The sequence below is a fragment of the Oncorhynchus gorbuscha genome, linkage group LG01 (assembly GCF_021184085.1).
Source record: "Oncorhynchus gorbuscha isolate QuinsamMale2020 ecotype Even-year linkage group LG01, OgorEven_v1.0, whole genome shotgun sequence".
NCBI lineage: Eukaryota > Metazoa > Chordata > Actinopteri > Salmoniformes > Salmonidae > Oncorhynchus > Oncorhynchus gorbuscha.
In genome coordinates this window covers 76,771,133-76,785,565 of record NC_060173.1, presented here as the reverse complement: position 1 = coordinate 76,785,565, position 14,433 = coordinate 76,771,133, and the positions used below count along the sequence as shown (strand labels likewise).

At 46.2% G+C, this 14,433-nt stretch overlaps 1 protein-coding gene across 15 annotated transcripts in view; it reads left to right on the top strand.

Moving 5' to 3' along the window:
- LOC124042308 (bromodomain adjacent to zinc finger domain protein 2B-like) overlaps nucleotides 1–14,112 on the top strand; it is an 85,498-nt gene extending 71,386 nt beyond the window's left edge. For 4 of the 15 annotated variants that reach the window (XM_046360677.1, XM_046360684.1, XM_046360681.1 and 1 more), the window contains 19 exons: nucleotides 20–52; nucleotides 1,184–1,249; nucleotides 1,525–1,665; nucleotides 2,556–2,810; nucleotides 3,410–3,645; nucleotides 4,196–4,270; nucleotides 4,545–4,779; nucleotides 4,995–5,057; nucleotides 5,166–5,310; nucleotides 5,507–6,171; nucleotides 6,420–6,708; nucleotides 6,941–7,096; nucleotides 8,697–8,857; nucleotides 9,045–9,364; nucleotides 9,853–9,988; nucleotides 11,078–11,224; nucleotides 11,556–11,875; nucleotides 12,149–12,292; nucleotides 12,495–14,112. In XM_046360677.1, the coding sequence (XP_046216633.1) occupies nucleotides 20–52; nucleotides 1,184–1,249; nucleotides 1,525–1,665; nucleotides 2,556–2,810; nucleotides 3,410–3,645; nucleotides 4,196–4,270; nucleotides 4,545–4,779; nucleotides 4,995–5,057; nucleotides 5,166–5,310; nucleotides 5,507–6,171; nucleotides 6,420–6,708; nucleotides 6,941–7,096; nucleotides 8,697–8,857; nucleotides 9,045–9,364; nucleotides 9,853–9,988; nucleotides 11,078–11,224; nucleotides 11,556–11,875; nucleotides 12,149–12,292; nucleotides 12,495–12,651 (3,744 nt within the window). In that variant the 3' untranslated portion in view covers nucleotides 12,652–14,112. The remainder of the gene's footprint in view (nucleotides 1–19; nucleotides 53–1,183; nucleotides 1,250–1,524; nucleotides 1,666–2,555; nucleotides 2,811–3,409; nucleotides 3,646–4,195; nucleotides 4,271–4,544; nucleotides 4,780–4,994; nucleotides 5,058–5,165; nucleotides 5,311–5,506; nucleotides 6,172–6,419; nucleotides 6,709–6,940; nucleotides 7,097–8,696; nucleotides 8,858–9,044; nucleotides 9,365–9,852; nucleotides 9,989–11,077; nucleotides 11,225–11,555; nucleotides 11,876–12,148; nucleotides 12,293–12,494) is intronic. The other 11 variants (XM_046360685.1, XM_046360682.1, XM_046360679.1 and 8 more) reach the window with 7 other exon arrangements.
- The last annotated feature ends 321 nt before the right edge of the window (nucleotides 14,113–14,433 follow it).

Here is a 14,433-nt window from a genome sequence, read left to right as displayed (position 1 = left end):
TGCCAACTCTTTCTCCCAGGAGTTGGAGAGGCATAGACTAGATATGGTATGGGTATGTTTATATTTGTACGTCTACCACCGCATCGTGATATGGTTGTCATAGCAATGCATACAGTGTAGCCCCGGCTGCCGTCATACTGCATTCTTCTGCATGGCTTTGGAGCAAAGTGCGTAGCGTATGTCTTGCTCTGTTGGCTCAAAAAAACGGATATCTGTGCAAATAGTCAAGACTTTCTTGATTCTTTCAGATTTACATCAAGGGGAGCCATGCACACACTCTCTCATTGTCCTAAAGATTTGACATCCAGTGTTTTTATTTTCCAGTGAATGGAAATGCTTGAAATAGTCGTAAAAGTCAATGTAGTGTATGTTACAATTTTCCATTTTGCCACCTGACCAAACAGACCCGTCCATCGTCGCTTTTTCTCCTGCTTGTTGACAGTTTAAATCACCAACCTCACGAAACCATTTTCATTCATCGTTTTGTTGTTCCATATTTGATATTTCAGTTCTGCCTTTGCACACAAACCTACTTATCATAGGTTACAGTAGGCTAAAGAGAGGCAATATAGCATTGCTTTAAACCCATGTCATACTGAACAGGAGTGCCCTCAGTACGTGCCTCAGACAAATTCCTTACTACAAGGCCTCAATCTCCAATTGAATCCATGACTGTATTTGTGAGAGGTAACTTGCTTTCGGCATTATCTTAATTGCATTCTGACATAAGAAGGTATTTTGTTTAGCTTCTCACCAGTCAATAAAGAATGACAAACCATAGCAACTTTATTACACAGTACAGTACAATGCTGCCTGTTTGGTTCTTAGACGCGATGGTAGAATTACCAGCACTTTCCTTATTGCCAGCATACTCAAACGCATTCAAGCCGACTCTTAACTTCAAGCTTACGCTTTCTGTTGATACCGCCCTCATACCCGTTGCTTTACCCTTTAGCTTTTTGGTTGTCGTTTATATTGCCCTCTAAACCGCCGCTGTAATGTTCACAACAATGGCCGTACTTATATCTGTTGTCTGTGTGTCCTACTGTTGTCTGTGTGTCCTACATATCATCATGGTAAGCTGTTGTGTTTGATGTCTATATGAAGTGTCCCTCTGTGTTGAGGGTGTGTGTGTGTGTGTGTGTGTGTGTGTGTGTGTGTGTGTGTGTGTGTGTTCTGTCAGGAGAGGGAGAGGCGGAGGCAGCACATGATGCTGATGAAGACCATGGATGCCCGTAAGAAAGCAGAGGTGCGTGATTCCCAACTCGACCACTTCTCCGTCTAGTTGTTACAGCACGGCCTCCTCTCCACATTTCCTCCTTCAACTCGTCTTTTGAACTATATGGCGTGTGAATAAAAGCGAGAATCTGGCCCCAAGAAATCTGCTATGAAAGTGTGGCAATTTATAAAGCAAGGGAAGGCCTAGTGTTGGGCTGAATTGTAACGGCATAATCCCTAACACGATTGTCTGCAACGGTGCCAATAGCATGCACTGTTAACTTGGTCTGTAATTTGGACCTTTAGGAGCGGGAGCGCTTAAAGCAGGAGAAGAAGAATGAGAAACGGTTAAACAAGGAGCGGAAATTGGAGCTTAGAAGACTGGAACTGGAAATTGCCAAGGAGCTGAAGAAGCCAAATGAAGACATGTGCTTAGCAGATCACAAGGTATTCACTACACAGGCGATCACCATTTAGTTCCCCAGTTGAAAGGGAGATCAGGAGGGCGAATTTGTATTAAGACTTTGATATCATACCTAGAAATTGCTCATGTTGCCCACATTTAATCACACATTTGTCTGTTATTTGATTACGTATGATGATCTTCTTATGGATTACACCAGTGCTTTTAAAGCATAAAGTACATGTATGCATGGCTTTGCCTCTGGCTACGTCTCTGCTACAAGCCTCATTTTACTGATGACTTTACAGGATAATCCATATTGGATTACACAAAGGTGACAGGTTAGAATACTGCCATCAAGTGGCTGCTAGTGGCATGACACTGACTAGAGGATTTCGGAATGGTGGCGCTGCCTCCGGATTTCCACCAGACAGACAGAGCACTGACACCCCCTGGATAACCAGCTCCAGGAGGATCCACTTTCTACTCTACTGTATATCACACATCACGTCAACACACACTCTCTCCATAGGGCTCTCACTAAACCTCACGCCATACAAGTCGAGCGCAATTGAATAAGCCTTCGCTTGTGTGAGCCAGAATGTCTCCTAGAGCAGGAGACGATCTCCTGTTTCTGTAGCGTGATGCAGCTTGATGTACAATTACATCCTCCTAGACAGGACTAGTAGTCCATCACAGGGCCTTTACCCCCCCAATCTCCTTAATGCTGAGACGCATCAGGTCCCATTTTTACAGTCTTTGGTATGACTTGGCCAGGGATTGAACTCCAATATCCCTCTAACCACAAGGTCACAGAGTTGGTTTTGTCTCAAGAATTTTCTCTTCACTACTTTTGACATTTTTAAATAACAACCGGTGCACTTCATTCACACTACTGTAGTTAGATGCATGTGTCATTTTAATATTTTCCCAGCTCCTCCCGGAGTTATCCCGTATTCCCGGCCTGTTTCTACCGGGAAGCAGCTTCTCTGACTGCCTGATGGTGATTCAGTTCCTGCGGAGCTTTGGGAAGGTGCTGGGCTTTGATGTGAACGCCCATGTTCCCAACCTGAGTGTGCTGCAGGAGGGCCTGCTCAACCTGGGAGACAGCATGGGACAGGTCCAGGACCTGCTGGTACGCATGCTCTCTGCTGTGGTGTGTGACCCAGGACTGCCCCCAGGACACCGGGTGAGAGCAATCACAGCATAGACACATACACACGCATTCTTATCGCACATTCAGACACACTGAATGGCACATCCACGCAACAGCTGTACAGTATATTCAAATCTGTCTTCATACGCGGTGCTGTATTCAGTAACCACAGCTCAGAGGGCTCACAACACTGCAGAACTAAAGACGAGAAGCCCTACTCTAATCAGAACACACAAGTGGGGCATTATCAATATCTCTGCCTCTGTGAGGCTAAATGAAGGGGCTTATCTGTTTTTGTAGCTCTTAATACAGCTTCCACAGTTAGAACCCCCAAATGTAGAATTCATTCCCAAAGCAATTTCTCTCTCTGCTAATCTACAGGGCTTAGTCACGCTTTTATGTGGCTTGCCATGATTTCTTCAAGGAACCCAGCTGACTGTCGCCTATTATAGAGCCTCGGTCGACATTTAGGGAAAATGGATCCCTGAAAAGAGAAGCATGTAGTACCCTCTAACTGTGCCAGGGGCTGGTCTAGTAGTGGTAGTACAGCGGTTCGATCCGCCGCTCTGCAGTATACCACTCTCTGATATCTATCCTAAACCTGTCAATCAAACCTGAACCCCCCCCCCCAGACCAAGACAGCCCTGGGGGAACACCTGGCCAACGTGGGCATTAACCAGGACAACGTGTCGGAGGCGCTACAGATCTACATGGAGGCTCACTGTGGCGAGACCGAGCTGCAGACCGAGCTGAAGGAGGTTACCGCCAGTCTGAAGACCAAGGCCTTCCAAGCCCACACACCCGCACAGAAGGCCTCCGTCCTGGCCTTCCTTGTCAACGAGCTGTCCTGCAGTAAGAGTGTGGTCAGGTGAGATTACGCCGAACGCTAGTCACAGCAGTCTGGCCTGCTATCTAGATCACCACACTGATCAGTTCTGTTATTTAGACAAAAGATAAAATGACAAGTTAAAGAAGTGCTTTAGGCTTGAACTCATTTATTGATTTTGTTGTTCAAGCTCCATATGAAAATGATTGTTATTCAGAGCACAGATTTATTAAATGGATTGATGCATGTTTTGCTCTCTTTTTAATTTTAATTTTTGCTGGTATTGCTGCATGTAGTCAGTCCTGTTTTATTCATTGGGACTTGCATTTTTAATGTTCTACTACCAATATCAAAAGAAAGAGCTGTGTTGTCATGGAGCGTTTCATTGTGTTGCGTCAAACCTGAAACTCTTTTCAAGTGACTGCCTGTATCGGAGTTAAACGCATGTGACAGAAGTTGCAATGCTTTGAAATACAGCCCTGTTGCTCAAGTAAAACTGCAACCAAAGCCTTACCTCACCTCTCCTCACTTATTTAATATTAGCATGATTTTAATCATGGCTGACTTGACTGAAATCGGTGCTTCTTTACAGCGAGATCGACAAGAACATCGATCACATGACCAACCTGAGAAGGGACAAGTGGGTCGTCGAGGGCACGCTTCGCAAGTGAGTACCCGCGTCATCTGAAGGAGCACTCAACAGAGGGCTGTGTTTACATGCAATAATGGACCTGTATTAACTAATGGGATACAATGGTCTACAGTGAAGAGTAAAAACAATTGAAATAGAATTTTACAAAATGTAAAGTGTATAATGACAACATTTTCAATAGATGTTGATTTGAATGTGTTCCGTCCTTTAAGCTTTTCACATTTTTTGAATATAGTAGCTTAGGAAAACATTTGGCTCACACACCCTCCTGCTCGTTGTCTTGTTCCAGGCTGAGGACCATCCATGCCAAGAAGACGGGGAAGAGGGACAGCGGTGTGGGAGGAGAGGAGACACAGTCCCTGGGTACACCCAACCCCGGGCACAAGCGCAAGAGGAAAGGAGGGGACAGCGAGGAGGACGAGGATGATGACGAGGATAGCGAGGACCAGGGGGATGAAGATGACGATGAGGAGGAGGAGGAGAGAGGGAAGAAAGGGAAGAAAGTGGAAACCTGTGAGGAGGAGGTTGGTTCCGTCACCTTTCCACAGGACCTATCCGCTGACCCAAATGACAATGGCTGTGTCCGAAATTGCAACCTATTCCCCATGGGCCCAGGTTAATAGTCGTACACTACGTTAGGCAATAGGGTGCCATTTGGGACACAGCGTAAGTCACTGTTTGTGTGTTGTAAATGTCAGCCTCTCCTCTGGAGTCGATTGAATGTGATCTTATCATCCAGGATGACGGGGACCAGACAGCCAGTGTAGAGGAGCTGGAGAAACAGATCGACAAATTAACCAAGGTAAAGGGATTTTGATAACCAATGGGATCAGAGGGATTTTTATTTTTACGAGGGTCAGTTTCCGGGCAGAACAGGCGTTCTGATAGACTTTGTGCTTTCTCTCTCTAGCAACAAAGTCAGATCAGAAGGAAGCTGTTTGAGTCGTCCCACTCGTTGCGCTCCATGATGTTCGGCCAGGACCGCTACAAGCGCTGGTACTGGGTGCTGCCACAGTGCGGGGGCATCTTTGTGGAGGGCATGGAGACTGGCAAAGGTAACACTCAAAACACTGACATAAGATACGGGCACCGCGCTTTATAGTTCAGGCTAACACAGTTGAGCTTATTTTTCCTGTGACCTGCCTTCAGATTGCTTAAGTCTAGTCAGGAAGCACATGGCCATGTAAATGCACCATGTAGGGATCTGGTTTACTGTGATGCTGTGGATATTGATATGAGTGTCTTTACCAGGAGCAGAGGAGCTTGAGAGGGAGAGACTGAGGAGCACAGAGCTGGTCCACGTGGAAGAGGTGGAAAGGAGGCCAGAGGTGGAGGGGATGCCAGGGACGTCCAGCCTAGAGGGGAGCACTGACGGGGACATGGCCTCGCCAGACAAACACTCCCTCAACATCTTCCTCCAGAAGCCCGGCTCCTTCTCCAAACTCAGCAAACTCCTGGAGGTGGCCAAGATGTCCCCGGATTCGGAAAACCACAGTCAGAGCTGTAGTCCCGTCAATGTCCCCACCGCTTTGTCCTCCCCTATCCACCCCACCACTCAGACTATACTACCCAGCAGCCCCTGTGCAGCTCCCCCAACGCTGTGTCCGGAGGTGAAAGCGGAGCCTTCCACAGCTCTCTTCAGCCCGCCCTACCTCAGCGGCAACAGCAGCCCAGGGAAGATGTCCTCCAGCTCCCTACAGCAGCAGCAGCTCCAGCCCAACGACCAGCTGTTAAGGGTGCTGACGGAGAAGAGTGGCCACTGGTTCAGCCTGCTGCCCCGCTCCCCCTGTGACGAGTCTTCCACCACCAGGCCCAAATCCCCCTCCTCCCTGTCCCCTAATCCCCCCGCCACCACCTCAGCCAGCCCCAGCAACCCCACCACCGGGATCAATAACTTCTCTTTATCAGCTCTCCAGGTAGGTGCATGTTATCTCCATCGCTGATCATCTAGGATTGATGTTAACATGGTGTGGAATACGACCAAGACATATTGCTACTGTCAGGTCGTCCTTTGACGTTTTGCCAATTCAGTCTGAGTCTACGATGCTTTATTATAGGTTTATAGACCGCATTTGTGCTAGGTGTCAGGGAACTAAGGTCTGCTGCATAACATTCTTGCTCACCACTGTGTGAGTATTCTTCTTCATGACCTCCGTCCTCCCAGCAGGTGAAGTCGGGGGTCCATATGATGGGTCGGCCATTCTGTGGCTGGCCCGGTGGCATGATGAGCACCACCCTGCCCTTCTCTGCCAGTCCTCTTCCACCCTCCATGTTGAGCGCTGCCTACCACCATGTGGAAGGTAATGGCAACCCCTTCCTGGCAGCATCCAGCCTCTCCAACAGCAAGAGTAAGTCGCCAGTCCCTGCCGGAGAGAAGCCCATCTCTGCCCCGCCCGCTGTGGTGGAGGTGGCCAAGACCCAAGACTACCCCGACCCACTGCCCATCCCAGAGGGTAAGCATGGCACACTTCCCCCTGCTGCTAGGAAAGATGGGGAGACTGGAATGACACACCACATTCAAGCGCTGAGGAGGATTTGAAATGGCTGCAATGAATTTCCACATTTTTGTGTGTGTGTGTGTGTGTGTGTGTGTGTGTGTGTGTGTGTGTGTGTGTAATCTGCTTTTATCTGTTAGTCAGCACGTTCTGGTTTGTCCTTTACTGACATGGTGGTGTGTTCATGTAGAGATGCTGTCAGGCTGGTGGAGAGTGGCAGACATGGAGCAGTTGAGGAGCCTGGTCAAGGCCTTGCACAGCAGAGGTATCAGAGAGAAAGCCCTGCAGAAACAGATCCAGAAACATATGGAGTACATTGCCCAGGCCTGCGCCAAGAACCGAGATGGTGAGTGGATCCCCTTGTTCTCTAGATCTCCTCGGCAGGCTCGATAAAATAGAATAAAGACATTGTTTGCGTCCGAAATAGAACTCTATTCCCTATAGTGGCCAGTTTATATGGTACCGGGTCGTACCCCTCTGCCTCCATAACAGCCTGAATTCTTTGGGGCATGGAAACATTGCTCAATTGGTATCAAGGGACGTAACGTATGCAAGGAAAACATTCCCCACACCATTACACGACCGCCACCAGCCTGTACCGTTGACACCAGGCAGGATGGGGCCATGGACTCAAGCTGCTTACGCCAAATCCTGACTCTGCCATCAGCATGACTCAACAGGAACCGGGATTCGTCGGACCAGACAATGTTTTTCCACTCCTCAATTGTCCAGTGTGGGTGATCGCGTGCCCGTTTTTAGCTGATAGGAGTGGAACCCGGTGTGGTCGTCTGCGGCAATAGCTCATCCGCACCGACTATCATACCACGCTCAGTCGCTTGGGTCACTCGGTAACTGAATGCCTCTATGCCTATCTGCTTTATATAGAAAGCCACGACCACACTGTCTGTAGGAGCGAACAATTATCGTGAACGGTGTGGTGTCCCTAAATAACTGGGCCCATATGGCTCTGGTCAAAAGTAGTGCACTATATATATATATAGGAAATAGGGTGCCACTACAGACGCATCCATAGACCTCCAATATATCTTGTGACTTTTTAAATCTGACCTTTACTGATGTGGTAGGCAACATGACCTCTGCTTAATGTCCCCTTGTTACACGGAAATGTCAACCCACTGCAGGGAGAGAGTGGATTGTTTAGATGCATCATGTCAGTCAGTGTTAACATGGTCTTTACCACCAGTCCTTTGGGTTACCATCATTTACACCACGTTGGCGTGGTTGAATGATTCTGTCTGACAGCTTTGAATATTCATTGTGTAGCTTTGATGCCAATTATGTTCTGACCAGGGATGGGCAACTGGTGGGCCATGACCCGCGACCCCCTCAAGTTACTGTTAGAGTAATAGAATACACAAGGTGCAATTTCAAAATGTGGTTGTAAATAAGAATAAATATCTTCTCTCCGCACATGATAAAATGTGTCGAACTGCAGCAAAAGTGCTTTAAAACTGCAATGTTTTCTCTACACCCCATGGCAAAATGTGTAGAATTGCAGGAAATGTATTGTAAAACATTTATTTCTTAAGAGGGGGGGCCGCAGAATGTCACATAGGGCCCCCAAAACACTAGGGTCGACTCTGACTGCATGTGTGCGTATGGATGGGAGTACACACTATGGCCCCTCATAATGAGTTCAGATTTTTTGTGACCCCCACCCCTATCCCTATTCTAAACTGAAGATCATCTGCACGCATTAAGTTCTAGCTATTAGTTCTTCTACAGAGCTGGGCACATACAATGAGAAACACTGTCTCCCTATGTTAGAAAATATCCTTCCCAATCTTCACAGTACATTTACATTTGCATTTAAGTCATTTAGCAGACGCTCTTATCCAGAGCGACTTACTAAGATACAATAATAATTGTAGTAAACTTAGTTTTAGTGGGGGGGAAAATGTGAGTTGATTCCTCCCTCTCTCCAGTGGTGGTGATTGATGAGTCTGAGCTGGAGGAGAACGGGGTGAGCGAGGAGACTGTGGAGAGCTGGTGTGTGGAGGAGCAGGCCATGGAGATGGACATCGCTGTGCTGCAGCAGGTGGAGGAGCTGGAGAGGAAGGTCACCTCGGCCAGCCTCCAGGTCAAGGTAGAGTAATGCTCTTCTACTCCGTATCCATCTATAGCACTGTATCTATACTGGAGCCTGGCGGTACGTAGTGGAGAAGGAGCCAGTCGGCAATGAAGAAAGACTATGCTGAATATACTGTATTCCACATACAACGCAAACGAAAGATTTTGATTTCACCACTGTCGTTTTTGTCATCTCCTCCCAGAGTTGGATGTATGCGGAGCCCCAGTCAGAGCGAGGGGACCTGGTCTACCATGAACACAAGCCCATCGCTAAGCTGCTTCCAGCCGGGGAGGAACGGCCTGCAGGGGACAAGGAGAGGGCCAGTGGCAACAACAGCCTAGTGCGGCACGTCAACAACCCGCTAGATATAGCCGTAACACGTCTGGCTGAGCTGGAGAGGAACATCGAGCGAAGGTACCTGAAGAGCCCCTTAAGTACCACCGTTCAGGTCAAACTGGATAATGTGCTGGGTACGGTCACTGTCCCTGCTCCCGCACCATCCCATAATGTTGATGGTGAAGGGTAGGTCCATCCAGATTCCCATTTTGAACACTACTTTGTGTTTCCCTCTGCTTCACTGGAGCCTATTTCGTTATTTTCGGTGTCTTCGGTGCCTGTTTCTTCCTCTTCTCTCGTTGCTACTGTGTGCGTTGTGGTTTTGGTTCCTTTGTGATGTCTCATAAGTGGTTGTACCCGTCTCTTTGGAAGCCGGTCTGTACTGTGGCTCTGCATGGTGCATAACACTGGTAATCATGGTTCTATGTTAGCTCATTGTCTCACTACGGCAGTTTGCACACAGACTTCCTGAATGGAACTATGAGGCATGTCAGTCACCAGGTGAAGTCTTGTACAGTATCTCTTAAAACTGGCTGCTCTAACCAAACACACTTGCACTCGTCTGGCTTTCTGTGCACTGCTGTTGGTTGGTGAGCTTGATTCTTGTCATTGACTGTTCTATGTGATGATGTGAGTGGCTGGTTCTTTGACCATGGTTCCTTTTCCTGTCTCAGGGGGGAAGAGGGGCTGGCCCCGGGCATGAAGGTGTGGCGCAAGGCCGTGGGCGAGGTCCGCAGCGCTGCCCAGCTGGCTCTCTGTGTCCAGCAGCTCCAGAAGTCCATCGCATGGGAGAGATCCATCATGAAAGTGGTACGACTGTCTGTTAATGTCTCCGAGCTTCTCTAAAAGGCTTTGAGCTACATTTTCCTCTCGCAAAGGCACCTGCACTGTAAATTAAATTATAATCAGATTTTTCTTAAACTTTTTGTCAGGAGGAACTTAAGTTTAACCAGAGATTTATACTGAACATAAATATAACCGCAACATGCAGCAATTTCAAAGATGTTGCTGAGTTACAGTTCATATAAGGAAATCGGTCATTTCAAATACATTAATTGGGCCCTAATCTATGGATTTCAACTGACTCCAGGGGCACAGCCATGGCTGTGCCTGGGAGGGCATTGGCCCACCCACTGGGGAGCCAGGCCCAGCCAAATAGAATTTGTTTTTCGCAGCAAAGGGCTTTATTACAGACCTTATTACCTTTATTACAAACCTCAGACCCCCCCTCCAAATTAAATTATCTAAAACGATGTTGGAGGCAGCTTATGGTAGAGAATTTAACATTGAATCTCTGGCAACAGCTCTGGTGGACAATCCTGCAGTCAACATGTCAATTGCATGCTCCCTCAACTTGAAATATCTGTGGCATTGTGATGTGTGACACAACTGCACATTTTAGTTGCCTTTTATTGTCCCCAGCACAAGGTGCATCTGGGTAATGTTCATGCTGTTTTATCAGCTTCTTGACAGGCTCAAATGCTCACTAACACGGATGTTAACAAATTTGTGCACAAAGGTTTAGAGAAATATACTTTTTGAGGTTATGGGAACATTTCTGGGATCTTTTATTTCAGCTCATGAAACATGGTACCAACACTTCACATGTTGCGTTCATATTTATTTTCAGTATAGTTAGTGTGATACATAAGAGGCATGCCACACACACTGCAACAGCTCTGTTTACAGTAACAGCGTTCTGTACTACCAGCATCCTGTCCTTTTATTCCTGTCAAACTTGACATGTCTTTTATTTTAAGGAAATCCTGGTGTTATTTAGAATGTGTTAGTTCATAGGACAGTTGTTTGTTTTTTGCGAGGGGGAAATGTTGCCCTAAATGTGAAGCATTTCCTCAGAGCACCCGGTTTGACAGTGCATGCTGGTGTGTTACTCTGCAGTACTGCCAGTTGTGTCGAAAGGGGGATAATGAGGAACTGCTCTTACTCTGTGATGGCTGTGACAAAGGCTGCCACACGTACTGCCATAAACCCAAGATCACCACAATACCTGACGGTGACTGGTTTTGTCCTGCTTGCATATCGAAGGTACAGTAACTTTAGCCTTCAGTTGCAGGTAGCCCTACTTATTATTCACAGAACAGAGAAAATACAGGTGCTCCTTAATGTAGGAATTTATCCAACCTCAGGCTTCCAGTGTAACAAAACGTACCGTAGGCGTTTAAGTACTTCAAAACGAGGTGCCCCCTTCAAAATGCGACGTCTTATCGCAAGGGTTTATCCTACTCCCCAAAACTCCTAAACGAAATGGGAATAAATACACCAAAATCCAAAAGTCCGATTCATTCAATTCATAGCGAGAAGTGTGATCCTCGGGGAATGCAAGACTCCTCCACTCAGCATATTTTGTGTCATTCAGGCGAGCGGTCGATCCCCCGAGAAGAAGAAGCAGCAGAGCCGAGCGGGAGCAGCCGGAGGAGGGAAGAGAAGCACCGAGGTAAAACGGAGCAGGAAGCTATCGTCCGTAGCCAGCGCAGAGGTCTCCGAGGACGATGCTGCCAGCACCAGCAGCAGCACTCCAAAGAAATGGAGCAAAGAGCCCAAAAAGAGGAAGAGCCTAGGAGAGGAGAGCCCAGCCACAAACCAGTCCAAGCAGGACAGTACTAGTCCTGTCTGTGGGAAGAAGGCTAAGACTGCCACGTCGGCCAGAGACGACGATAAGGATCTGAACTTGTGCAGGTACATTATGACTGGGGGTTCAGGCTTATTATAATACTATGTACCCCGGAAGTGACACGGACGACACTTACGCTGGTCCCACATCTGTTTGTGCTCTTGCCGACTCAATTGACGTCATTGTCAAGCGAAACATGACAACGGGTGACAGGGAGTTGGCATGATAGCACAAACAGACTGGCACTCACGCTAACATGCACTAGCTGCTGCAGTGTCTGATGCATCCCCATGCATACTGTAGTTTATGTGAGGGTCATCTCTTGGTTGACTCCACAGGGTGCTACTGGCTGAGCTGGAGGTTCACCAGGATGCCTGGCCCTTCCTGAACCCTGTCAACCCCAAATCTGTCCCCGGCTACAAGAAAGTCATCAGGAAACCCATGGACTTCTCCACTATCCGAGAGAAACTCGTTAACAGCCAGTATGTACCGTACCATTAGCATGAAAAACAATTTGCATACAATGTGTCTCATTTAAATCTGATACCTGTATGATACGTAAACATTAGGCCATTTGCAAAGATTATTCCTTTTCTTTTCATGCTTTTGTTCACATTGTTTTCCCCTGCGGGATTGTATCTCAGAAATGTCGTAATTTGAAATGCCATGCGTCTCAATTTACAGGTACTTGAACCTCGAGACGTTTATCATCGACGTCAACTTGGTTTTTGATAACTGTGAAAAGTTCAACGAAGATCATTCGGACATTGGGCGAGCAGGACACAACATGAGGAGTTTTTTTCAGAAGAGATGGACTGAGCTGTTAAAACAAACCAACTAGGCTAGTTTGTACTACTTTATCCTCACTATACTGTATGGGACCAGCGGTAACCACTTTACACTCACAAGCAGGAGTGGTCTGAAGACTGTCTTCAAGACCTAAGGTTCAAGTCTCTCTGTCAGCAACCAGGGAATCTTCATTCATTTACAATTGTAATGCTACGTATTGACTTCACTGATGTACAATACTAGTTGTACAATACTAGTTGTGTAAGAGCAAGGAAATGCACCCAAAGAGTTTCAGACAAAATGGGTGGGTGTTTTTAAAGTGCAATACCATTTCCTAGAAGAATCCACCACCAACAGAGCTGTAACTGGGAACAAAAGCTTTCCAACTAACTGTACATATTATTTTACAGTGAATGTATTTAATTTTGCCAATTATTTATCAGTGGAAATGGTTTTCATTTTCTAAGAAACGGAAAAAACTGCTTTAAAACAACAAAAAATCTTACGGAATGTTTTGCGAACATAAAACAAAAGCCAAGAAAAAAAATAAAATGAATTGTTTACACTGCTCTGTGCCTCCAGGGCGCCACAAGATTCATGACGTTAATACTGTAATGCTGCGTTTCAATGTATGTTTGCATCGCTAACATAACCTAGACAGTGAGGCAACAATGGCACATCTGTGTATATACTGTTCGTTAATGTTAATATTAAGTCTTGATGGTCAAATGTATGATGTGTACATACAGTACTGTTACAAGACACCTGATATTGTTTATGCCTTAGAATGATTGTAGTGTTTAATTTCAGTCTTAAAAGTGATAAATACATGTATATTGCCTGTACCGTATATCCTCTGCAAACACTGTGGTCTCCTCAATCTTGGTAGTGCCTGCCCTCTCAAACGTTTGTGGAGGATATTATTTCAATCCTTTGGTTTTGTATGTGTGTGTGTGTGTGTGTGTGTGTGTGTGTGTGTGTGTGTGTGTGTGTGTGTGTGTGTGTGTGTGTGCGCGCCAGTATATGAAATGTCAACCCTCGTGGGCTCTTTCTGACATCATCCTATCATCAGTATAGAATGCATCGCGATGCACAGTACCTTTCATAAAAGCATTTAGCTCTATTTGCCTTGCCTTGCCACAGACCCAAGGACACTGGAACATTTTTTTAATAACCAGGGTATTCCTGGTTAAATTCCATTTTTAAATTCCATTCAATATCAGGAAGAACACTGAAATCCCAATTATCTTCAATGAGGAACATTTGGAATTAGAATTAGGTTTCCTTTCTAAATTGACTGGACTTGAAATGGAATTGATCCCAACCCTGGTAATAACCACTGTTTTGCCTACTGGTGGCATCTTGAGCAGTGTTTTGTACCTGAGTCAGAGTACTTGAAGTTATTTTATTTATGAATATTGTGAGGAAAAGTAGAATTTTTTTTGTAGGAGCATTATTTTTCACTAGTGTGTGTGGCACGGATCTAATAAAAATGATCTTTTTCAACTCTGTATATTGCTTTACTTCATATTTTGTTTTCTATACTGCAAACATTTCTGTTGGCAGGACATCTGGGCTTTGTCCTGTATCTGTTTTCACATTACAAAGCCCAGATGTCCTGCCATATGCTATATTCTAGGCCTACAACTTGACAAGGTCATTTGAATGTCATTGGGTGGCGGGAGGTTAGTCTCTATCATATTTGAGAAACATGTCAGGGAATAATGGGACATCACCTACCTAGGTGAACTACTACTGCACATTAACCTCACAACTCCCAGTGTCACCATGAGTGTTATGTGATCAGCTATGACGTTTCTTGTTGTACAAAAGG